The sequence below is a fragment of the Drosophila ficusphila genome, unplaced genomic scaffold (assembly GCF_018152265.1).
Source record: "Drosophila ficusphila isolate 14025-0441.05 unplaced genomic scaffold, ASM1815226v1 contig_414, whole genome shotgun sequence".
Lineage (NCBI taxonomy): Eukaryota > Metazoa > Arthropoda > Insecta > Diptera > Drosophilidae > Drosophila > Drosophila ficusphila.
The window spans coordinates 11999570-12024907 of NW_025064328.1; the positions used below are offsets into that span (position 1 = coordinate 11999570).

At 40.6% G+C, this 25338-nt stretch overlaps 1 protein-coding gene across 4 annotated transcripts; it reads left to right on the forward strand.

Annotated features, from left to right (window-relative positions):
• Window positions 1–1139: 1139 nt before the first annotated feature.
• Window positions 1140–24649, forward strand: LOC108096939 (splicing factor 1). Of its 4 annotated transcripts, none has more exons than XM_017198894.2 (8): window positions 1140–1886; window positions 7067–7145; window positions 14775–14860; window positions 14963–15226; window positions 19776–20370; window positions 21374–21619; window positions 22959–23115; window positions 23212–24649. In XM_017198894.2, the coding sequence occupies exons 2-8, from the start codon at window positions 7091–7093 to the stop codon at window positions 23309–23311; spliced, it is 1503 nt and encodes a 500-aa protein (XP_017054383.1). In that variant the 5' UTR covers window positions 1140–1886; window positions 7067–7090; the 3' UTR covers window positions 23312–24649. The 4 variants fall into 4 exon arrangements, with proteins under 4 accessions (XP_017054383.1, XP_017054386.1, XP_043064216.1 ...); XM_017198896.2 differs by lacking the exon at window positions 1140–1886 and adding an exon at window positions 6884–6948; XM_017198897.2 differs by lacking the exon at window positions 7067–7145.
• Window positions 24650–25338: the final 689 nt, after the last annotated feature.

A 25338-nucleotide genomic window follows, 5' to 3' on the forward strand; every position in this document is an offset into this window, starting at 1 on the left:
CCGAACACAATGTAAACCGCCCATTTCCCGCTCGCAGATCGATCGATTTGGCCGAAATGAGATTCTTGCATGTGGTTTGAGCGGAGCGATTCTTTTTCGGAGTTATGCAACTCGTTTGCCAGAGCATTTGCTTGCATGAAAATACAACGCTTTTCCGCGGCGAAAAAGGATGCTCGCAGCGCTGTACTTTAGAAAATAGTGCTCGGAACATAGAACACATGCTCTTCTTTTGAACACAAATTTGATTAGTTTTTTTTTACAAAATAAAAAGCGATTTTTATTATTTGTGGGCAACCATGTGCGGTTTTTGATTTATATTTTTTTGGAAGCGAATTTAGCATGGCTTGATAAATTCGTTAAATTTGTCCACTATTCACAACTACGAAAAAGAGTTGGTAGCAATTTAGTATCAGAATTGAGTGACCAGTTCATATATTCTATATTGAAAATGTTTAAACAACAACAAGATCCAATTATTTATGTTTAAGAATTCTGAATTTTATACATAATCTAAGAACAACAACATATCAAAAACAGTTCATTATAAAACGATATTTGAACAACAAGATTCCAAAACTAACTAACTTGGATTTTACAACATAAATTGAAGAAAAATATTTTATATTAAAAACTAACTTTTATTAATATTTGTATTTTAATAATCATAAAAATAATTTAAAAATATACTTTTCTTAACGGAAAATTTCGTAGATCATCCATTAATTAGCTCTAAAATTATTCGCAGTCCTAATCCCAAAACGTAAGCAGCAGCCAAGAATCCTTACCCCAAATGAGTGAATTAAAAATTGAGACCCCCGTTCCTCCAGCCGGAATAATCTGAAAATGCAACCAAGCAGCCCGAAAATGATGAAAGCCAATCCAGCAACCAGGCGGCATCCGCCTAATCGCAGGCCAAAACCGAAAGTAATTATGTCCGTGTGCATTTTAAAGTACAGCGGAAATGCCGACGCACAGGACATCTGGCCTGCATTATCGTGGAGCAATCGGAAAACTGTTCCCAGTATGGGGCAATCAGCTCCACTTGCGGGGAGAATTGCGCAGAATCAGCATCCACAGTTGTCAGTTGTTGGGGTCTCCCGAATGCTGGCCACATTCAGCTGGCATCAGTTGCGCGTCGGGCTCTTAGCGGAACGGTTCAGCCAACTCCGGAATGCGGTTGCCCTGAAATAAAAAAAACAACTCGGAGGAGTGCTACAGGACACAAAAACAAATACAAACACACACGGAAAGAGGGGTTCCACCTTCAGGTGTTTGGCGCCAAGTTGCCCAAGAGAGACAAATTGTTTATCTTGTGTCAAGTGCTGCACGGCCACCCCCTTTTGGCCACCACCCACATCCACTTTAGCTTGAGCAGTGAAAGTTTGTTGTTGTCGCCATCGCCACTCCGCTGGCGTTTTCTGTGGCCAAAAGGTGGAGAGCCAGTCTGGGCGGTGGGCCAGGACCAAGCAGTTGGATCCTTGCGGTTCTCCAAATCGGATGACATTATCTCCCGCGGGAGAATCCGACTTGAGTGGGAATACGATGGAGTGGAGTGATGTCGAGTGAGCCTCGAAATTAAAAGCGGAACCAGGCGTCGCACCTTAGGCATGCATCTTTAATCAGCCGCCACCCAATGAATTTCCCCGCGCGAAATGTTTACGGCCTATGAATAAGCAATGAAATAAGCGCTCCCGGGCATTTGTCATTTGGCAAAGTGAAAAATTGAAGTGACTGTGCAAAATTGAGACAAATGTTCGCCAACAGCAACGAGGATTAAAAACAAACCAGCAAACCAGCAGCCAGCAAACAAAAACCAGCAAAAGTAGCAGCAGCATTGGGAAACAGAAGGTCTACTTTCAATCTGGGTATAATTTCATCTTAACTAGGTAAATATTGGGTCACGTTCCGCAGTGTATGAAATGAAATGTGGGGCTCTTTCACACCTGTTACGACTTAATTACGGGCTGGGGCAAAGTAACTGAATTATTCACCTGGAATGCGGCTCGAGTGGCTCGATGGCAGGTTATTTGCCAAGGCACAATTACAAATAGCCAGCGGGGAAATAATCTGTGTGTGTTTCTTTGTGTGTGTGTTTGTGTGTGTCCAGTCTTTCGATGTCGATGCCAAAGTCGAAGGTCCAACAGGACGAACCGGACTAATTCCCCCGGAGGCTGGAGTCGATTCTGGGGAATCCTTGGGCGGGGCAGTCATATAAACGAGAACGAATGAATGTAATTGCTTTTGATTTATCTCACTCTCGCCGGGCAATAGAGTGGAAAGCCATTTATTTGGTGATTTCCGCTCAGACCTGGCCGAAAATATAACTAATTCTGATAAATTATTACACAGATGATTATTGATGAGCACTAATTTATTAAGTCAGTGCGCTCGTGTGCCGTAGAATGTAGGTGAACCCCGAGGTCCCATAAACCATAAACCTCAACCTCAACTGCGACTGAGACCGAGACTTCAACCTGAACCTCAAAACCTTTTCCGAGTCGAGTAGCAAAACAAAAAAAAAAGCAAAAAACAAAAAAGGAAATGGTATTTGGAATCATGAAATTATTTATGAAGGAATGCCTGCGAGGGCGAAAGGTTCTTTGGCATTGCCTTTTTTGGGTTTTGCGGCCAACTTATTCGAGAATAAAGGGAAAAGTTTTACTTTTTGTGGCTGAATTATACATTTGGATGCATATTTGCCGAACGTATTACATAAAGGACACGTCTATGAATTTGTTTTCGCCCCTCCAGCACGACCAGCTTTTAAAAGCCAACTTTCCTGGGCCACGACCCCGAAAAATTCCCACAGGAGTGAGCAACTATTTTGTGCTTCATTAGAAAAGGGGGGGGCAAAAAGTCATGAATTCCAGATTAGGTATATGATTAATGGTGCAAACTGACCGTTGCCAGTTTGGCCGATTTAAAATGCACACCCACATAAATCAATTTCTGAAATGCATTGCCGCACTGCAGCGCTGCGGGATGTTCGATTATGCGGCTTTGATAACCACCGCATCGATTAATCAACGACACCACTTTAATGGCCATCCGCCCTATCCGTTCTGTACTTTAAAAATCCGTGGTTCAAATCAGGTCCGAGCTCGGGGCTCTTGATTGAGTATTTCCCCGCAGTCCATTAAATAAGCAAATTCTGCGAGGCTTCTTCGCCCGCCTTGAATATTTTAGTTGAAAATATATTTCCATATTTTGTTGCAGTTGAAAAAAACTTTATTGCTTAAAAAACTTTCAAACTAATCCTGTGACTTGGTTGTCCTATATTTTTGTTAGCTTTATAATTGCTTAAGTTGGATTACTTTTTATCTTTAATGAGCACAAAAATGAACAAGTTTGAATCTGTAATTCTAAGATTTTTTAATGCCAATAAACCACATTTGTCTTAACAAATAAAACAATTATTTAAAGCATTTATTTTATAAATGTTTAATGTTGACAAGTGTAGTGTAGCCATGGCAGATTTTTAAAATATACGTTTGAACATACTTTAAATAGAACTAATTTACAAATTTATAAAAATGTTCACTAAGACTAAATATACAAGTCAATATTTTCAAGTGTAAAGTTGTGACTATAAAATTTGTAAGCAAACATATTTTGCACTAAAAAACCTTTGATGTTTTTTAAAAGTCAATTACAATTAAGTGTATCAAACACGTTACACTTTTTCATTAAAGAGTAAGCCGCAGCGTAAAAACAGCGTCATTGTTCCATTCTTGCAGTGTAAAAAGTGCATAAAAAATTGTTCCATTATTTTTTTAAATTAATTGGCCAACGCTTGTGAAACAATTTCCGGTCAGGAATTCCTCTAACATTTAGGAGGCAAACACACTCCGAAAGGGTTGTTCGCTGGTGGATTGGTTAAATTGGAGGGATGGAATGGGGTGTTTTTCCGTTCGCCGTTCTCCAAGGCATTTTGAATATTTCATTTTCGCATTTTCATATTGACCAACTGGTCAAATAAACTCGGGGAAAACAAATAAACGAATCAAGAAAAAGGAGCAAAAATGGGGGAGTGGAAAGGTCCTTAGATGAAAGATGAAAGCTCGATGGCGCCCCGATTTGATTTCTGGTGAACTGCACTTCCATTCACTTCGATCCACTATGCATCGTCTGGTCGGGATTTATGGATTCTGGAATGTTGACACAATGCCCAAATAATTCAAATGTTGTGCGAATCTGCTGAAATATGTTATACATTCATTTACATGCAGATGCGAGCCCTTTGGCTTTTAGACGGATTTGACACGTAGCTGGGAAAATGCAGATACACAGAATTCAAGTGGGCCCGTTTCGCAGGATGAGCAATGGCTCTGCAGGAAAATGGGTGGAAAATGTGGGTGGGCGGGGGATATACGGAGTTTTCCAACCCAACCCTCCCCTTCCCCCTTTTCCCCCGCCTTGCATGTGTGAGTTTGTTTGTGCTGTGTGTATTTGCATTTCCATTTGGTTTTTATTTTTCATTTTTCCTGATGTTACTGTGACTGCAATATTCGCTTGAATAAATTATCCAGGTGAACATTGCTCTGCATACTAAAGAGCTGAATATGCCGTATCGGACTTTAAATCAAAGGCGGCTTGTTTGGTAACTTAATTGTCTTCAATTGCATTCGTTTGCCAATTCCATCGTGATGCTCATATTAATTTTTACCCATCCGCAAAAAAAAGAAAGGGATACGGAAGTTCCGGCAAGATAATGCCATTAATTTGGATTACGATTTCTTGTTTCATGAAGTGGCGCTAGGCAATTGCGACTATCGTCTAAATCCCCTGCATTGTATTCAAATTTCTTTATGCCCCCCCACCCAACCTCCTTCGCTTTCCCTCCTGTGATGTCCGTCCCAGTTTCCATGATGTCCTGGGCTTTACTTTAGTCCCGATATCTCTTCATTCCCCGCACTTCCAGTCGCCGCCGCTGTCGCCTTCTCCGTTCGCTTTATGGTTCATGTTCATGTCTTCTTTATCTAAATCATCCAACTGTGTAAATATTTGCCTCGCTTCCTGCATTCCATCCTCGTTATCCTTAAATCGTGCGTGCCGAGCTACACAAAGACAAGCGGGTGGGAGCAAGAGGGAACGACAGGGAGTGCCAAGGTGGGAGCGAGAGGGAAGAGCGGGAGCGAGAGGGCAGGAGACGGTCGCTCGAGGAGCGGGAATGAATAAAGCAAACCAGCCAAGCGCCCCAAACCATCCGCCCCACCGATCCAAAGGACCGACAGACCGACTCGACCGACCTACTCTGCACTGGGTTAAATTTTGCATAAGAAACACAAGGCGCTCGCCGTCCTTGCACAGTGGATAAAATTAAGCAAGTGGAGTAGGTTAGTGGAGGAAGCACTCGAGTGGATATAAAATTTAAATACGATCTGCAAGTATTTCTGAAAGGTGTTAAAGTTACTGCAAACTAAGCAAGTAAGAAGAAATCTGTAAAATTTGTAAAGGGATTAATTTCAAAGTTTATTTGATAGTATCTTAGTATACTTCTCAACTTAGATTTTTTATTATATACCTCTGCTATTCAATTTTTACAACATTTTCTATTTACCCCAGTGAATTTATAAAAGTTTTTGAAGAGAAATATTTATTTATTATTTCAAGTATTTTGTATTGTTCTGTGGTGTGTATTTTAGGAATTAAAGCTAATACCTTTTTTAGAAAAAAAGTTCACTCCACCCATAAGATTTACTAAGTAAGTATGCAAACAACCTCCCCTTTTGCCCCACTGTGCGTAATTCCAACGGTAAACAATAATCGCAGCATTAATCTGAAACTGCGCACAAATCCGTCAAACTTAGTTGCGAAAACAGGGAAAATGCCAGAAGAGCCAGAGAATAAGAAAGGCAAAGAAGGCAAAAGACAACAACAACAAACAAAAACAACAACAACAATAAAAAACAACAACAACTAAAACCAGGAGTAAAACACAAACATTGGCGCAGATTTTCGGGGGCGCCTGAGCCGTCATTAATTTTAAGAACTTTAACCCACTTGCGCTCGTTATCGGCCGTCCATCAATTTGCCAGGTAACTTGGCTTAAATTCAAAAGCGTGGCCAGATGGATGGATATTGCCCCGGTAAATAGTTGAAATCATCCTGAAAAGGCAATTAAGCAGCGTGACTGAGTGTTTTATGGCACTGAAAATTATACGACTTTCGCTCAGGTTTTATGATTTAACGCTCAAGCGGAGATTCTGAATCGGCGGATGGATGCTGCTATCGCCATCCAGAATTTAATGGGGCGCACTGGCCAATTATCCCTAAGCCCAAAGAAGAATCGGGGTCACCGCTTTCGCTCCGATTGTCACCCAAGTGTACAACAACCATCAACATATATACTTCTCAGGGAATGGATGATATGAGTGGAGTTCAGTTGAATTTTGTTTGGAACAAGAGGACTCCCTCGTTGATATTTGCTGACTGGGGAAACCGATACTCGGCACTCGAAATGGGGCAAATGTTTGGTTTCCCCCAGATGGATGGAATGAATGGAACACCACCGGCGTAGAGGATGAGGTTGAGGATAACGATGAGAGGTTCAATCACTGACGGCAGTGAAACCCAATCCGCAATCCACAAACAGATTGACAGGGACCAAGGATCACCGTCGGCTGCAATCAATATTCATAAAGATTCGGCAAAGTTCACTCCACGCGGGGTTAGGCAAACTTTCGATTGTCTTTTGGGAATATGCGTAGAAAGAAATCGTTACCAACTTTGCCCGGGCTTATTTCATTATGGAACTTATCAACAGATTTGAAACAAAATGCCCCCGTTTTCTGCCCCTCCCGCAACTTTCCTAAGTATTTACAATGTTGGGGCGTTTTTGTCAGCTGCATTATGATAAAAATTTTCAAAAGTTTTCCTTAAGCTTTTTACACGGGCTTACCGCAAGATGTTGGCTAAAGGACCAATAAGGAGGAAAGGGAAGGGAAGGTAAGGGGGGGTTCCTAGTTGTGGGCTTAGCTGAAAAACTTGAAAGGGACCAAATCCCTTTGGCCTCAAACTATTATTACATGCTCATATAGATTATTCACATTCTTTCACTTTGCAGTCACCGCAACAAAAGCAACAAAGGATGGATGCTAAAGCTGGCTTAAGTGCGCTGGAGGAAAGGTCCCTGAAAGGTTCAGGTATGTGGATTATATAATTGCCGACAACTGCCGAGAATTTGCCAAAGTCGATGACATAAACTGTCTGCGGCATACAGTGTGGTTTTGATTTTGGGGAAAGTTTTTTTCCCCCTTTTGGAAAGTACATTTCAATTTAAGTTACAAGTAGGGGCATACTTCAAAAAGTTGATAAAATAGTTTTCAGTTTTTTATTTTAGGCAGTCATGCATTTTACAAGGATCAACAAAATTTTATTTGAATTTTATGTTTGAAAATATTCAATTTGGTTTTAGTTTTGATTAATTTGATTAATTAATGTTTATTAATTTTATTTTAAAAAACGGTGGGTGAAGTACTTAAACATTTTTATCCAATCAGTAAAATTCAAATTAAGTTACTTGTAAACAAACCATTTTTTTAAACAATATCAGCAACATAAATCAATATTGCTTACATATAGGCGTGATAACCAGCAATTGTGAATCCCTTTTTCGATAAACTACTCCTTGAACTATCCTATAGTTTCCAAATCAACCACCTCTTTATGAAAAGCCGATTTACTGAAATCCCAAAAATCGCAATCACCGAATGGTTCAAGCTACTCTGCCGAATCAAGGAAATCGAGACAAAGCGATTGAATCTATTCGCTTTCTATTCCTCCGAATTGTCGAATGTCCCTTGAACTGTCTTATAGTTCCGAAAGGCAGTGTATTTTTTCCGTACCAGTTGGAATCGAGTCCGGAACGAAGGAAAAGAAAGTCAAACAGGACACAGAGTAAACGAGGGAGGAGCCACCACCACCAGCAGCAGCAGCAGCACCATCAGAACCACCAGCACCACCGTTGTGTTTAACCAACCACCCACCTTCATATATGCTCTGAGGGCATTTAGAAAACCCCATGCTCCTCTTCAACGGAATTTCCCGGCTCTACGGCTCTGTGGATGGGGGGAAATGCGAATTTTTTCTGCTATTCCACCTTTTCGACTTTCGACTTGTTTACGCAAAAGTTAGGGAAGGACATAAAAGCGAGCGGGCATCCTGGCATCCGTCGTAAAAACTGTCGTCGTCACACTGGCTGATACTGATAGCGATTTTCCAGGCTGGGAAAACCTGCTGCCTGGTTGGGGGTAAATTTAATCATAAACACACAGCAGTCGATTACGTCATGTGCGAAAACAAAACTATTTGTCGTCTTTGCCTTTCATTTGAACTCAAAAATTCGATTCGATTCAAACTGAAGGAGCAGAAGGAGGGAGCATCTAAGCTTTAAAGGAAAATACAAATACAAAGAAATCAAAATGGGGGGGAAAAGGGATAGAGGGGTGGTGAAAATCTAGAAGCGTTGGGCTATATCCATCAAAGCTGACTTTTGTAGCTGCTCCCTTTTGAATCTAATCCGAGCAATGCTGGAAATTTAAACAAAAAAGCGAGGAGGAAACAAAAAAATGGCAACATTGGATTACAGATTGTCGCCGGGGAGAACGCAAAGTGGAGCGAAGAGAAATGAGCATAAAAAAAGGGGGATATAATAAACAAGCGGAGAAAGCAGTGGCGAATGTTTAGTCTTCGTCCCTCCCCCGCCCAACCCCCCTTTCTCCACCCAATTTCTCCCCCTTTGCATGTAAGCCCCTGGGCGAAAGTTGACTTTCCTTTTGGTCCCGTCGACGCCGCCGCCAACTCGTGTTTCTCTTTTATGATTATTTTTACTTTTGTTTCGGCTAACGAGACGCATTCCGTGGTAATCCGTCCCCGGGGAAATGTTAAGCCATCGGGAGCCGCAGGGAAAGGTATCATCGGTGGTGTCCCGTCGAAAATCGCTTAAATGGTCCATCAATGGTTCGGCCACGAGCCGAGAAATTGCCAAGGACATTAACACCGACGAAATGTTGATTAAACCGGCAGGACCTTTGGGCCATATTGAAATGGCCAAATGGCCAAATGGCCAACGGTCAGCGGGGCAAAGAGGCAAAGGGGAAATCTCTTCGCTTTGAAATTGAATAATTTGCGCATACAGAATCATACACTTGACTCCCACGTGACCTTTGTTCAAGTCCACACAGAGCAAAAATATTCCTAAAACTGGCCAAATATATATTCTTCAATAAAAACTTATCGCCCAGTTTTGTATTGTTTTTAAGCTTTTGCCATAAGCAGATTGTTTGCTTCCCAATTTTTGCCAAAACATTTTATTTTTGCTGCAGCTTTTCTTTTGGCATTTCACTCAGTGTCGATAAAGTCTCTTGTGTGTAAATAAGTATTCGCAAAATTGAAAGAGATACTTTTGAAGTAGGACGTGAGCTTCACAAGTTATAGCGTAAGAACAGAATGGCATATTTACACAAAATAGTTTTTGGCATACGTGCACAGGTGATGTTATAGAAAATGTTGCCACAAGGTAGCATGTAACCTGGAGTTTAGAGCTTGAATTTTGTGACATGTTGCTGTGTTCATACATTACAAGAGAATTTAAAGCTCTTGGGTATACTTAATATTCGATGTCATATTTTAATAAAGTCTTATTTTACTACAGTCTTTGGTGTGTATAAAAACCAATCGATACTTATGAAGAGGAACGTGAGCTTCTCATATTTTTTAGCTAAAACTGAATGGCACAAAATAATTCGTGGCTCACGAGTTCTTGGAATTTGCAGATTCTCAATTTTTCTGTCATCTCGAAGCTATAAACTGTATTTACAAATCAAAGGAAAATTTAATGAAGCTTTAAAATAACATGACTATTTACATTTTTAATTTTAATATTTTTTCTTTCGCTCAGTTTCAATTAATTCTGTTCTGCATATTTAATATATAACTGAACACTACTATTTTATAGCAAGTTGTGAGCTTCTCAAGTTATTACGTATCAATTCCATGGCAGATTTATAGTTATGGTTGTAAAATAGTTTTTGGCATACGAGCACAGGTGATATTCCTGTGTGTTATATAAAAACATGCATAAATCACAGAAGAATTTCATGGAACCCTCGAAATTAAAAGCTGGTGAGTGTACGCAGGATACAAAAAGAAGAATATTGCTTTTTGAAAGAATATTCATGAAAATGAATTCCCACGGAAAAGTTTATGACATGTAACACAACGTGAATATAGCTGTTTTTCCTTTAAATCCTTTCTATTTAGTCTTTATAAATAAGTAAAGAATACTATGTAACCCCCACCAGCTTTTAAGCACAATGAGTATATTATGACATATTTTGAGTGGCCCAAAACTTTTCAGATGAAATCTCGGCAGACTTCTGTCTCAGAAGTTCTGTGACAGGCGTGATTGTTCTCTTCGGTTTTTCTCCGTGAAGTCAGGTGCCAGAGGTTGGGGAAAATAAAAGGCTTATATATCATGCCCAAGACAGCGTCATCGCTCTGAAGAGGGTTTTCCCGGGCATTTTCCGGGGGTTAAGGGGGTGTTGGCTCAAGTGCCTGCCCCCAGGGCAGCGACTAAGGAAAAGCGGAGGGCAGATGGCTAAAGGACTATGGACTTCGGACTCCGCTCTCCTGACTCCTCGCTACGAAGTCCGGAATCCATAGTAGGCAGTAGCCGTAGCCCAGGACAGTGTTTTCTGCTTTTCCGGACGAGCAAATGACCCGGAAAGGCCAAACGAAGAAGGCGGCGCGCAAAAGGAAAATGTGGAAAATATGGCAACGGGCGGCGGCGTGGCAAACAAAACACGGGGAATAAGGCAACAAAAAGTGGCAGCGGAAACAATTGCAGTGACTGAGCAAATGTTTAGCAACCTGCCCCCAGGGAAGCATGGCGGAAAAGCCAAGGAAATGCCGGGGAAAAACTAAAGGGAGAACCAGAAGGCGGGAAAGGAAATGCTAGTTTCCAAAGTCTGTGGCTGCGCGGCAAGTTGATATTTAAATCTGATTTACACCATCAAGTGTTTAGTTAAGTGTTCCCCATTCAGGATCTAAAAGGCTGCCAGGACTCGCGTTCTGGTTGCATTCTGGTTGGGGTCACCTGGTGGCCTGAAATGCATACCTAATTACGTTAATGGCCGTGCTGGCCATAAATTAGTGGGAGATTAGATGGCGGCCGACGTTGGAAGCCAAATTTGCTCGCACCTTCTGGCCAGCGACCAAAAACCCGGCCAAAATTGAACTGAAATTCGGCGGGGAAAACTGAAAACAAAGTTTCCAGCGATGCGGGCGAATGGAATAATAATTATTGTCATGGCTGTGAGCGAAAAGTAATTATTATTATTATTGCCCTTTCGAGCAGCGCTGGTAAATCAATAAATTTACATAATCATTGTGTAAAAGACCAATTAACGTCGCTTTAAATACAAGATGGCCAAAGGTATTTTCCGCTAGCGTTGCGCTGAATGCATATTAATCGATTCGTTGCCCCCGCAAACGAAACGACAATTGTGAAAATATTGTTAAATTAAAACAAATATGCATAGATTACTTCAAATAAAAGCGAGAGCGAAAAGTTATTTCGGGCGGAATTAATTGCTGGTGAGACGGCGCTAATTGAAAAGTCCGTGTCAGGGGGAAAAACAACAGAACTTTTCTGGCCGTTTTCCTCGAATGAGCATTACAAAACAATGCTGAATGAAATGGAAATTAATCTAATTTCTGTGGGACAAGCGGGCAGGGGCAGAACACGGATATCCTTTTAGGATATTCCACCTCGGTCTGATGAGCGTAATTAATCAAGCCGAAGTTTGAATACTGATTTCCCAGGGGGAAAACGAGATAAGATTCTGTTTTGTTCTCCCTGGAAAGCATAAATATTATGATGGCCGGTCCGCAATGCCAAACAATTAACACAGATATCTGTGCTTTCACCTACTTGCATTTCTGCCACCGCCTGAAATAGCACCTGCCACGCCTCTCCCTCCGTTCTCCTTTCCGCTGTCCCCTTTCTCCGCCCACCTTTCCCCGCCCACCTGAAGCCCATCAGAGTGCTCTCCGCTGACAACTGCCAGCTACTTATGCATGTTGCTGCCACTGACAAGAAGCTGCCAGCGAGACAGAAAGGACGTCTGCGAGGAGGCGGTGCAAGGTGGGCGGAGCAAGGTGGGTGGTGCAGAGTGGGCGGTAAGCAGGTAAAAAGAAAGGGGGGCAAGCGGGCCTGTTGGCAGTGATGCCAACTCCAGGTTGCGACAGGCAATGGCTTTGATTTACGAGCGATTCAGAATCAGACTTGTTTGGGGAAATAAAATTTTATTTTGTGATGTTTGCTTTTAAAAATGTTTGCCATTTTTTTACTGGAAGTTTACGAGACAAACTACTCAATTAAAAATCTAAATAGGTAAAAAACATTTTCACTTAAAGCTTAGTTATTCTTTAAAAATATTTGTGAATTTATGATTTTAAATCAGTGTCAACTTTCAAAAAGAATCTATAACAGCATGATAAGTTTTATTAAGCTTCTGAAGTATTTTTCTAACTTTTTTAGGGTATCAACTTTTGTTATCTTCATTTGAATGAACTTTCATAGGGGTCCTTATGTCGATATAGTTTAATTGGCAGTAAAGAGTAAATACTACGTAGCAATAAAGACGAAAAGACATAAATGTCATATTATGACCGTCGACACTAAAAAATCCCAACTTATTAAAAACTTTCCAAATAACATTATTTGGCTAAAGAATAAAACGGTTTTAGGACTTAACATTTAGTACTTGGCTATAAATAAGCTAATGTGGCAGCACTGGTGCAGGCAAATGTTGCATTTCATGCAAAAGGCAACGACAAAAGGTGTTAAGAAAGCCATTTCGCCTGCTAATGAGTGACGATGCCGCTGAATGTGTGTTTGCGTGTGAGTGCGTATGTGTTTCTCAAGGTGTGAGACTGACTGTGTGTGTATGTGTGCGTTCCCCCCCGCCGTCGTCTTTCTGTGCGTTCGAGTTTGTGTGTCCCCGTGAGTCCTTGCCAGGACTTGAGCCCAAGCTGAAGAGCAAACAAAAATGTTTTCATGTTTGGGCCTGTCAACAGATTTATCCAACTTGCCCAATCCCTCTACTTCTCTCTCCTTCCCCCTTTCCTTCACCTCCTTTTTCGGGTTTGTATATGTTTGTGTGTGTGCAGAAGCATTTTGCTTAATTAGTTACAAACAGCTAAAACTGAGAGAAAGCTCCGCAAGGAGGAGAGGCGAAGAAAAGGACTCGCATCCATGGCAGCTGTCTTTAAGGCTCCGCCAAATGTTTACAAATGTCGCAAATGTCTCCTGCGGGCAGCTAAAGATACAGATACAGATACCAGATTGGAGATCCCAGATACGTGAAGGTGCTAGATGCGACAATGCGGATGCGAATGCGTGTGCGAGTGCGGATGTGGATGCGAATGTGGATGCGGATGCCGGTGCGGATGTGTGAGCAGGTGACACAAGTCAGCCCGAGATAATCCGATGAACTTTCCGCCTGTGGCATACTTATGAGGGCAGATGGTGGCGTGAATAGTGCGCAATATATACTTATCTACACACTTATTCACTAGTCAGCATTCAGAAAATAAATGACTCTGTCTTAAAGTCCTTCCACACGATTTCGAAAGGAGTAATGTCTCAATTAAATTAACTTTCGGTGTACACATGTAAATAAAACGGAATTGCTGATGGGATATGTTTCGCAATTCGTTTATATTAATCAGATTAACAAAATGTTACAGAATTTGCAATGAACTTTGCAAAGTTGTGATTAACGAAATTATTAAAGCGCTATAAAAGTATTTAACTACTTTATTATTATAAGTTGAATATAAATATATGTGCACGGTCAATTACACAATCAACAGTATTAAATTTAAGCTTTTATCTACAACACCATTTTACTTTGAAAGCATTTAAATAAGTTTTTATGGTAATTAACGAAACTATTAAAGGTATTTTCCTAATACATGTTAAAGTACTCTGTTTTCATAAATTTACCATCTATTTATTGCACAATTATGCAATGGACAGCATAAAATTAGCGGCCAAATTAAAACCCGAGTTTTTATTTATGACACCTTTTCGACAATGCTGACATTGTTTTGTAATTATATTTGGGCTCATTTAAAATCAGCCCTCTGCGTTGTTTTGAAGTTTTTATAATATGACCTAATTAGTGTATTATTTAATTTAATTTACATATTTTAAATCAGTGAAATGGTGTAGGGTTATGCAATGTTTTTGGCACTTGCATATTAAAGAGTTTAAATGGAATGTTGAAAGTCTCTATGTCTTTAAGATAATTACCATCATGTTAAACAACGAGTGCACTTTAAAACCGTTTAATATAATTGATCTTGGGTTTTCTTTTTCTGCACCAAAAACATAAAACTCGATGTGGGTACTAAATACTTTCCACTTGGCGTGCCAAATTACTCTTTTTATTTGTTTAAAACTCAAAGTAGGGGGATCCATTATTTGTTTAATAACTAGCTTACATTGAGAAAATGAGAGCGAAACTCAATATTTGTTTAATATTATAGTCTGATTATTTACTTAATGTTCAGCAGAAGCAGGAAACTCACTTCACAAATTTGATACTTTGTGAGTTTTTGCAGCACCAACGGGTGCTGGCTATTAAATATTTACCTCCTTTTTCCGCTTTACCCATTTAATACGCCTCCACAAAGTTAAATTACACGTTTAATTACGCGCTCATTAAGCTGAAATGCATTCCCCCGCTTTTTTTCCTCCGCAGAGAAACTCAAAATGCTGGACATCACACGCGACAAACCGGTGAAGGTGGCGGTCAAAGTGGCAGTGCCGGTGCGGGATCATCCGAAGGTAGGTCTACTATATATCCCCTGTATCCACATCCTTGCGAAACCCATCAACGGTGGGTAAACATTTTCATTGCATCTCGTCCTTTCTCCGGCCGCAATTCAGTTCAATTTCGTGGGCAAGCTGCTGGGACCCAAGGGAAACTCGATGAAGCGCCTGCAGGAGGACACCATGTGCAAGATGGCCGTTTTGGGACGCGGCTCGATGCGGGACCGGCGGAAGGAGGAGGAGCTGCGGGGCAGCGGGGACAGCCGCTACGCCCACCTGTTCGAGGACCTGCACGTCGAGATCTCGACCTTCGCCGCTCCGGCGGAGGCACATGCCCGGATTGCCTACGCGCTGGCGGAAGTGCGCCGCTTTCTGGTTCCGGTGAGTCCGGTTTCTGAATTCCCGGGGAGGAACTCCAGCTCCTCTGGGTCCTTGAGTGGGGCGACCTTTTTCGGGACAGCCCCGCCCCTCTCCCTCGGCATTGTTTGTGTTTAATACCCATTAATGATTTAAGTTTCGCTTTGTACGGCGGACATGCAAATGAGCATCTTAAAGTTCGCCCGAACAAGGGTCTTAAAGTTATGACTGAAGGCAGGGCACTCGAAGAAATAGCGTACTTGAAGCAAAGAGCTCGATTTAAAAATCAAGAGGAGTGATTTTCTGGAAATGCACTAGCCATAAAATGTACAATTGAAATTGAAATTGAAAATTCAAACTGTCAAGACAGTAAAGTGCAAAAAGAATTATAAGTTAGAATGGTAAGCATGGTTACAAAATCGAATTAATTTCCATTTAAATATCTGTAAGTTTTTATTTAAAACAGAAAGTTAGAAAATATACTTGTAATATACTCTTTTCAGGTTGGCTATCAGAAGTTAGCGGTTTTGAATTTTAGTCTAAGCTAATCAGTTTTAGAAATTTAAATAAATTTGCATTGAAATAAAAGTTTTAAGCCAAAGTACCAGATACTTTGCAGTTTAGCTGGTTTTTAATACCATTGAAAAAGTTCCCACTAATTTGTGTAAAATGAGTGTTTTTCGATTAGGAATGGATTTTGTAGCATGTCATGTTATGGCTGCAGTAGCTTTTCCACTTTAGAAAACTATGTTGTTTTGGCGAAACTTTGCCGAACTCACTGACGACTTTAATTAAAGTCAAATTTGTGAAAGTCATGGCAACTTGTTCTGAGAGTGTAGAAGCAAAGAAGTAGGAGTGCTGGTGTGTAGTAGTGGGAGTGTAAGAATGTAGGAGTGTTGGAGCTGCTCCAAGGTTGTGCTCGTTATCGACTTCAGCTTCCGTGTTGCCCGTGCTGGTTGCCTCGTGTTCGCGTGGCATGCAGCGGGTTTCCTGCTCTCCGCGCTCGCTGACTAAATTGCATTGTTACATTTGCCCCCCGCTTTTCAGGACTCAAGTGGGCGGAGGTTCTCCTCCTCCTCCCGATCCGAAGTCCTTTCTGCCACCTCCCTCTCGGCGAAGTGGAGAACTCGCCTGGCATCTTCCTTTTGGCCATTGTGCGGCGCTCGACACGCCATCGCCATCGCCGCTGCCATATAGCCATCGCCATATAGCCATGGCCAACCAACAACATGGCCATTCTGGAGCCACCGTGTGTAGGGGGAATTTCTCTCTACACAACAAGAATTCAGACGTTCCCTGCGAAATGAAAATGTGATGAAAGTAGAACTCCATTTGCTGGTTTCCTAATTAACTCGAAATTAGTAAAAGGAAGCGCAACTTAAATTGAGTTGTTTCCTTGCTCAAAACTTATCAGCTATTTTGAGGTACAACAATTTGATTCAAGTAAGCAAAAGCATTTATTTTTTCGATTTTAAATTCAAAAGAATATTAAATAAATTTAAAGTATGTGCAATTCAGAAGGCAGAAGGCGTTTTTTATTTTATTTTAAAGTTTAGAAAAGCAACAAAACATTTCTAACATGCGAGAGGCAATTAAAAATTATTTATTTATACCAGTGGTTAAATGCCTAAAAGGTGAATGTTTTATATATTACGTTGTAACAAAACGAATGCCTCATAGCATTGCATCTTTAATTAAACTAGAAAAGAGAATAGCTATTTTTATATTTACAAAAAAATGAAATCTTATTTAGTCTTTGTTAAAGGGATAAAATATTTTTTTAAATGAAGCAGAAACAATTGAGATTGATTGTAATTTTATTTATAAAATTTTGTTCTCATATATCCCGTGCTATATTTAAGCACTTAATGTATTTGTTAGTTCCCAATGTTTCCCATGTTTTCTCTCTGTGCACCCTCGCAACCCCCCCATCCACTCGAGACACAAATGTTAAGCGTTTACTATCTGCAGTCTGCAGACGGGGATGCAGGGACTCGGGGATGCGGGGTTATTGGGGGAAACGGGGATTCGGGGAGATTGCGAGTCCTGGAGGCTGCACGTTCTGGGCATCATCCTCACTTGCCAGGCTCCGGCATACTTTATTTATATATCTTCTTTAAGATGCAAGCAGAATTGTGGGGATTGGACATGGAACAATTTAAACGGCATGCCGGGGCCATCTATCCGGAGTATCTGGAGTATCCGGCAGTGTGGCAGTGTCCGTATTGCAGGAATACGGGGGGAATAACAAATGAGCGTCATATATTCTGCTTATGGCAAATTATTCCTTAAGACCCCGGCTTTGATCTATAATTTGCCACAGAATTCAATTCACACCGCACCCTCACATAAGCGATTGTTCCTCCAAAGCCGTTCCCTATTATTACCAACTTCAGTTTCGAGGAGGCGAAGCAGTTTGAAGTTGGGGCAGCCGGGTAATCTAATATATATCGACATCCTGGCCGACCTTTGACTGGCAGCTGTTGTTGGCAACATTGAAAACTGTCTCCTGGCTGGGACTTGCTCCCCCTGAGTTATTCCGATCAGATTACACACGTTGAAAATTTGCATAGAAATTATTTGATATCCCCAACAGAAGAAGAACAAAGGCGACGAAAGAAGAAACTGTTTCAATGTAGATAAATTGCTGGGGTTACTTTGAGGAGTGTGTGTGTACGAGGGTGTGTCTGGGTGTGTGAGGGGATTTTGTGACATATTTAAGCCTCATCCACCTGGCGGTAAATTGTTTATGGCATCTGCAATCACGATTTATGTTTGCCAGCGAGTGCCATAAAAAGGACATCTTGTGTGACAGTTCTATGGGCACTAAAAGCGAAGGAAAATCCTAGCAAATACACATGTTGTATGCGATTGCAAACTGCGAGAGATTCATAAGCGAGTTAGTTGGTTAATGGGGTTGATGAAATGTGTATCCTGCGAAAGGAGTTTCCCCGGGTGCGTGTATCTATCGCAACCTGCCGCAGGATCCGCACACACCCAACACCCAACCCGCCGCCACCCACATAATTGCATTAAGCACTCGCAGATACACCCAGTTACACATACATATATATATAGGTATATATACACGATGTGAGTTTCCCGGGGGCAGTGAAATGGCATCTGCTCAAAGGGTGTTCCACCGGCGACACATGAAACGTGGCTGCGCACAAACTTTTAATTGACATCCAATAAAATTCGCATTTATTGCCAGCGACGTCGGCCAGAGAAACGTGAATTAAATTTAATTGCTCGACTGAGGTGTTCCTGCGGCTCTGCAACTAATCCCACCAGAGATGGACAGTATCTTGGTTCGCCACAATGGCTTGTAGCTCAAAAGAAAGACCAAGTTACAGCTGACGAACAAAAAAAAAAATGGAAAAACTTCCTACTTGAGTTGGGATATAACATTGTCCTTCCAGAGTTTAATATCACTCGATTTAAGTACGTCAATTCCTGACTTAAGAGCCACATAACAAATGCTTGAGTTCTTGGCTTTATTGTGCTTCAATGAGTACTCTTTTTATTGGGGGGAGCAGTTGAGAGGTGGGAGTTGGGGGGAATTTTAGAAATACGAACAAAGTATTACTTTTTGTTGCTCTACAAATTGTGAGGACAACAAAATGTTTCCATTTTACTTTCTTAGTTTATTATCACTAATAAGTGTGCTAGCAATTTTACGAATTCAGTTAAATTTTATATCATGTTTCATTAAGAATATTAACCACTTTTCTTAATGAAACATGATACAAAAATTAAATCAATGTAACTAGTCACAGTTCTTTTAAGGGAGAAATATTGGCTTAAAATTATCTTTTTAATTTAAAAATAATTGCTACAAACTAAAATTCTATTGAGTGCTGTTCTAAGTAAGTTAATTCTCAACAAAATAATAGCTAATAACTAATTTTAACAAGTGTTTATTAAATACCTATTAAAGTTCTAACGGTGAGTAGATAAATGTCGGGATCCTACTTCATTTGTTTTAAACGTGGGATGACACCTGCATTTCCCGTCCAATAAATCAAGTTTCTTATGTTGGAGTTCCCACCACTGCATCCCTCATATAATCATCTCTCAACTTGAGAACTGTGAAATATGAACAGGATGACAACATGCTATAAAGTGTAAAGTAAAATAATGGCTCTTCTATGCTAATAAATAGAAAACCCAGAGTTGACATCACTGAATAGCTCACCTTTTCATCTTTTAATTTGAAAACTACGAAATGAATACACAATCTTTCACTTTTAAAAAGCATATCAACTTGCATGTAAGCAAATTAATTGATTTTCTGTGTAAGTTGAGGACAAATCTAGATAGTTCTGTTCAATTAATTTAAAGCTGACCTTAGTTGCATAGATTTGTATAGTTATTATTCAAATTAGAAGTTAGAAATCAGATATTTTAAAGCAAATGAAAGTTAAAGTGAAATGTCGAGATCCTTTTCCCATTTGATTTTCAACTCGGTGAAACAATTCCAACTGGGAGTGGCTGCGATTGCCATCTAATAAATCACACATTCCTTATGGGTGGCCACCACTGAATAGCTCATCTGGTCTCTTCCCTGCAGGACTACCACGACGACATCCGCCAGGAGCAAATGTGGGAGATGCAGGCGTTGACGTCGACGCCGGCGTTGGGAGCCCACTCGCTGGAGGATTCACAAAGTCCGACCACCAATACCAGTAATCCAGGGGGTGGTGGTGGTGGAGGCGCCACCTCCTCTTCGAGCGGGGCCAGTGGGCGTGGACTGGGCGGCGGACTGGCCGATATGGACACGTCCAACGATGACAAATCGGACGATGCCAGCGGCATGGAGTGCCTGTCCGCAGTCGACAAGCTCGACTGCTCCTCCAGCTGTGCGAGTCTGGGCATCAGCGGCATCACCACCATCAGCACCACCAGTTCCGAGCATCCGCATCCGCACCAGCATCCGCATTCGCATCCGCAACAGCAACAGCACCAGCACCACGCCCACCTGCACGCCCACGGACACGGAAGCCAGGGCAGCCAGGTGCACCACCACCCGCAGCAGCCGCACCACCAGCACAGCCACCAGGCGCACTTCCACCAGCTGCTGCAGCAGGCCCACGGAGGAGCCCAGGTGGCCACCACCTGCGGGGAGCACCTCTCCGGACAAACGACTCCGGCGACGGCAGCGGCACGTAAGTGGACAAAGGGCTCCGGACTACGGATTCCGAGATCCCTACTCCATGGTGGCTATTAATTGGAAATTACTGCTGCTGCTGATGCACTGCATGAAAGGGCCAATGAACGTAATCCCGTTCCAGTCGAGAGCAAAGTCAATTGGGGAATTCATACTCTTTCTGGGGATTACCTTGTATTGAGTTCGAGTTTAAATTATTACTTCATTATTGCAATAACAGGTTATTATAAATTTTATAGGTTTGCACTGGCCTACATACAAGGCTTCGGGTTTTTACTTAATGTACACTAGGTACTTTTTAAAAAATTAAAATTTATAGGTAAATTAAAAAAAAATGGTATAAAAGAGAGTTTTGCCCTTCCAAGGGATTGTACATTATTATAGCACTTGGAGGAAAATGTACATTATGCAACTTTACACAGGAAATTACTTCAATCACTTTATTAAACATTTTATTTACAGTATTCAGCAGCTGCTGATTTATGCACGTTTGTGGCTTTTAGTAGAAAGTTAACAACTCAAAATTAGAGGCAAAGCATGTAAATAAAAATCAATGGGCAATCATTTAAAATTCAACTCAAACTCGAAATTTTAATTGTAAACGTTTTGAAATTAGGCTATTATCATAAAACTGTTTGGGTTAGTTAATCCTAATGAGGCTTATGGCTGTTTGAATAAACAATGAATAACTATTTAGAATGAGAGAAAATAGGGTTCGGACTAGTTTATTTTGTAATTACAAAATATTGATAAATCTGGATTATTGGTAAAATAGATAGACACATTTTGTATAAAATATTTAAAATTGTTTTTCTGAAAATATGTATTTCTTTAATTATTTATTTCACCCTTTGCTGATACAAAATAAAAGCAGCAGGGTTGGTCTTTCCAAAAGGGCATTTGCAGCATTGATTTCCAGGGCCAATCCCCCCACTCTCCCATTTCTCAAAGTAATCCTTTAGCTGCCACTCACTGCGTTCTCCACTCACATCCACCCATAGTGCACACCACAGCGATGGCAGTGGCACTCCAGCACCAGCTGACAGCCGCAGGAATCGGAGGACTCCTGAAGCCGGCCACCGGAGTGGGGGCCACCATGGCCGGACTGCCCACCTCCCAGGCGGGTGCCGCCGCCCTCCAGTTGTCCGGCGACGGGGAGTCATCCGGATCGACGCTCACGCTGCTCGAGCCACCGGGCACCGCCCTCCTGCATCCCGCTCTGCGCAACGTCAAGACCATCAACATAGGTGAGTCCTGCAGGAGAGGCTCTGGCTGCCATCCGCAGCTAATCCGGGCTACTGAACAAAGAAATCACAGTGCTGGGCTCCACGAAACATTTATGAAGTACTTTCAACACTCAAAGAAATTAAAAAAGGAAAACAAAATACAGTTTATCGAAAGATTAAATTATTTGGAATTGTTGTAATTATTGTTTAACATACAAGCACACAGATATGGATTACTTCTGGCTGACTTAAAACTTAAAAATTATTCTGATTGCCCATTTTAATTAGATAACATTTTTTTAAATAAAATTATGGGAACTCTCATAAATATAAAAGACAAATAATGTAATATTGTAATCTAAACTTTGTAATATTTTACTCTTTTTATTTTTGAGATTTGAAAATTGAATTAAATAGGTATATTTTTATCAATAACTCGACTATAAATACTCACTTAAAACAAGAAAATCATCTTTATATTTTACTAGAGGTCCTGTGTCCGCTTCGCTGGTCAACACAATTTAACAACATAAAAGTCAATATTGCAACATTTTTCAAATATATGGAAGTATAGAAAGATGGTGATTTAACACTTTTCCAGTTTGACTTTTCCACTTGCGCAGCACAATCCAGCCGTTTCTCTTTTAAACTTTAACGCACTGCAATATCGGTATATAGTCGCCATTGGTCCAATATCTAAATTTTCATTATCACTGTAGTTCGCAGTGGGGTCATATTGGAATGCAATGCGATTGAATGATGCCAATGATCTCCATGTGCTCATTTGTCTTTCTTCGCTTAAGTTTTGTGAATATACTGGCTGCTGGCTTGGATGTCTGCGGCCAATGCTTGCACGTCGTCCTGTAAGCATTTTGGACTATGGACAGAGTGGTGAATTTATCCTCAAATGCACGATCCACATAATTTTCACAGTTCAACTTAAATTGAATAAAAATTCTTTTTTTTTCACAATTTCACAGTGAACACAAAAATTGAGTTAAAATGCTATGGGAGCGTGTTTGTCAGTGTGATGAGGTAGCAACTCACTTTATATGCGACAATATTGCAATTTTCTTACGGATCCCTAATTTTTTTCAAAATAAATTATAGCCTATTTAACTCCACGATAATATAGCTTTCTATCGGTGAAAGAATTTTTTAAATCGGACCAGTAGTTCCGGAGCCTATTCCCTGCAAACAAACAAACAAACAAACAAACAAACAAACAAACAAACAAATTTTACCTCTTTATAATATTAGTATAGATTATGACATATTTTAAATAAATATAGATCCAGTTGACATTTTACAAATCTCAAAAGTGACTAAAACATGATCTTTTTTTCTCTCTGTGCATTAGGTGGCGGCCTGGGAAGAAAGCGCCCCCTGTTGGGGGTACCCCGCTCCGGAATGAACCCCACGAAGCGCACGGTGATGAGTCTGCTGGCGAGGGCGAAGAATTCGCAGGCGCTGCACTCGGTGCGCCAGCCGATGGTGACGGCCACCAGTTTCGCTGAGTGAGTTGCCCCAACGGAAGCGAGTTGCAATGTACACCGCCGACTTTCCAGGGTTCAGAGGGAGCAATCAGAAAAATTCTTTCGCTCTGTTTTCAGGCCCTTGCAGATGCTGACCTCTCCATTCATCATTCCGCACCAGGCGGTGGACCAGCCGATCCTGGCGCTGTCGAAGGAGAGCCTCGCCCAGGGCGTCTAACCCAGTGACCTGCTCCACCTGCGGCTGCCCAGATAGACCAATCTGACCGATTACCACCTGCCCCGAACCAGCCTTTCGAGGATTAGCGATGATCTCGAGGAGATCTTCGAGTGGAGTATTACTAGGCGATGTTTGCGTAGTCGAAAGCTATGGTACATTTCACTTAGTAAGGCTATATACCGATCTTTAGGGACTAACTGTGAACTTATCCGAGCGAAATCTCGAGCTCGTGCTACACGATTTTATTTTTTACAGAGAATAAACGGAAGAGCGTCTTTTTTGCAATGCGATGTTTTATTTCCACAGATGCAAACCTCTAGGCAAAAAAAAAACCACACACAAAAACGAAACGTTCGATCTAATGGAACAGAGTTTAAACTTTAAACAAATTGAAACCTAAAATTAGTGTCAAATTAAAACCAAACATGAGCAACTTCAATAGAAATAAATGTAAACGCAATTACTTTAAACAAATTACTTTAAATAAATATACACACAAATACGAATGCGAATGCAGATACCAAAAAACACGAGTACCATAAAAGATATATATACAATACATACGAACACGTATACAAGCATATACAAACTTAAATATATGTGTGTACTTAAATCTATATTAACTTAAGATTAAACCAAACGAAACTACTAAATTAATGAGATAATACAATAATTTTAAAGTATTTTAACGGCCACAAAACGAAGACAAAGTCAAACCAAAAACCAAAAACAAAAACAAAGTAAAAGAGAATTAATGAAATGAAAATAAGAGAATGTAGAAGGATATAGAAAGTTGAGATAGAACCCCGATCAGAGAGATCCCACCGCCTTCAGCTTGCGTTGCCTGATTGATTCCACATTGAGTACCCTTGGATTGGATAGATAAAGCCACAGCTGATAGATAACATATGATAGTTCGGTTTCAGTTTCAGAACGGAAAGTTTCAGAACATCGAAAGCAGCGATCGCCTACAGAGTTACGTATATTTTTTGTTGTTCAGATTATATATACACGCACTTAAGGATAATGCATGGAAAGGTCTTTGGTCCGATGTTCCAAATCCAGCCCCCAAATTCACTGCGATGCTTCGATTTAGTGTATGAATTGATGAATTGATATTCAAGCTATAGGAATTTGATCTCTGTCGGTTACTTTGGGAGCCACTGTACCGACTGTTCCGATTTCACATCGAGAATTCACTTTAGCTCCCCGGTTACTTGGTTGACTGTGCACAAACCACATAGTTCTTAAATAGCGTTAACCGATATACAATAACAAAACATTACTCAATAAATGTTCACAGAAAGTTTAATCAAAAAAAAAAAAAACCAAAACGAATATTTACAGCGTAACGTAAACGTAAAGTTAATGCAAAAAAATATTGATGTTCAAAGAAAGCAAATCCGTGAAAGGTCCTACTCATGTCATTAATGTAGATGTCAAATATGCAAAACGAATTAAATAATTAAACCAGTCTTAAATGTGAAAAATTTCTGCAAAATTCCACCACAACCACCAAAAAACCACACAAAAACCGCCACCACCACCACAGCTTCGAGCTATTCACGAATAAAATGCAATATTTTAAAAATAAATCGTAAAGAGTTTTACTCATTGACTTAAATGCCAGGTAACAAGGAAAAGCGCTCTTGCCCTAAACTTTAAGTCTAATGATGCTCCCATAAAAAACAATAAGGAAAGGCACTCTCTTTTTGACTATTAGTTCCAGAGATTCAGTTTCATTCCACAGATTCCTCCCTTTGGCTGAGTTTTATGTCCTACGTTTTACTAGCAAAAAATAGCTCAGGTGAGAAAGATACAGTCGGATGGATGGGGCATAAAACGAAAAGCTTAATGCAACTAAAAGGTGGGGCAAATTCGTTCATTTGTGTGCAGACAACAGAAAAATATAGTTCATACAAGTAATACAAACGGCTCCTATTATATATGATATGCCATAATCGTACGATTTTCACGAAATTTTATTTATTTATTTATATAAAATCATTAAATCAAAATTACTTTAG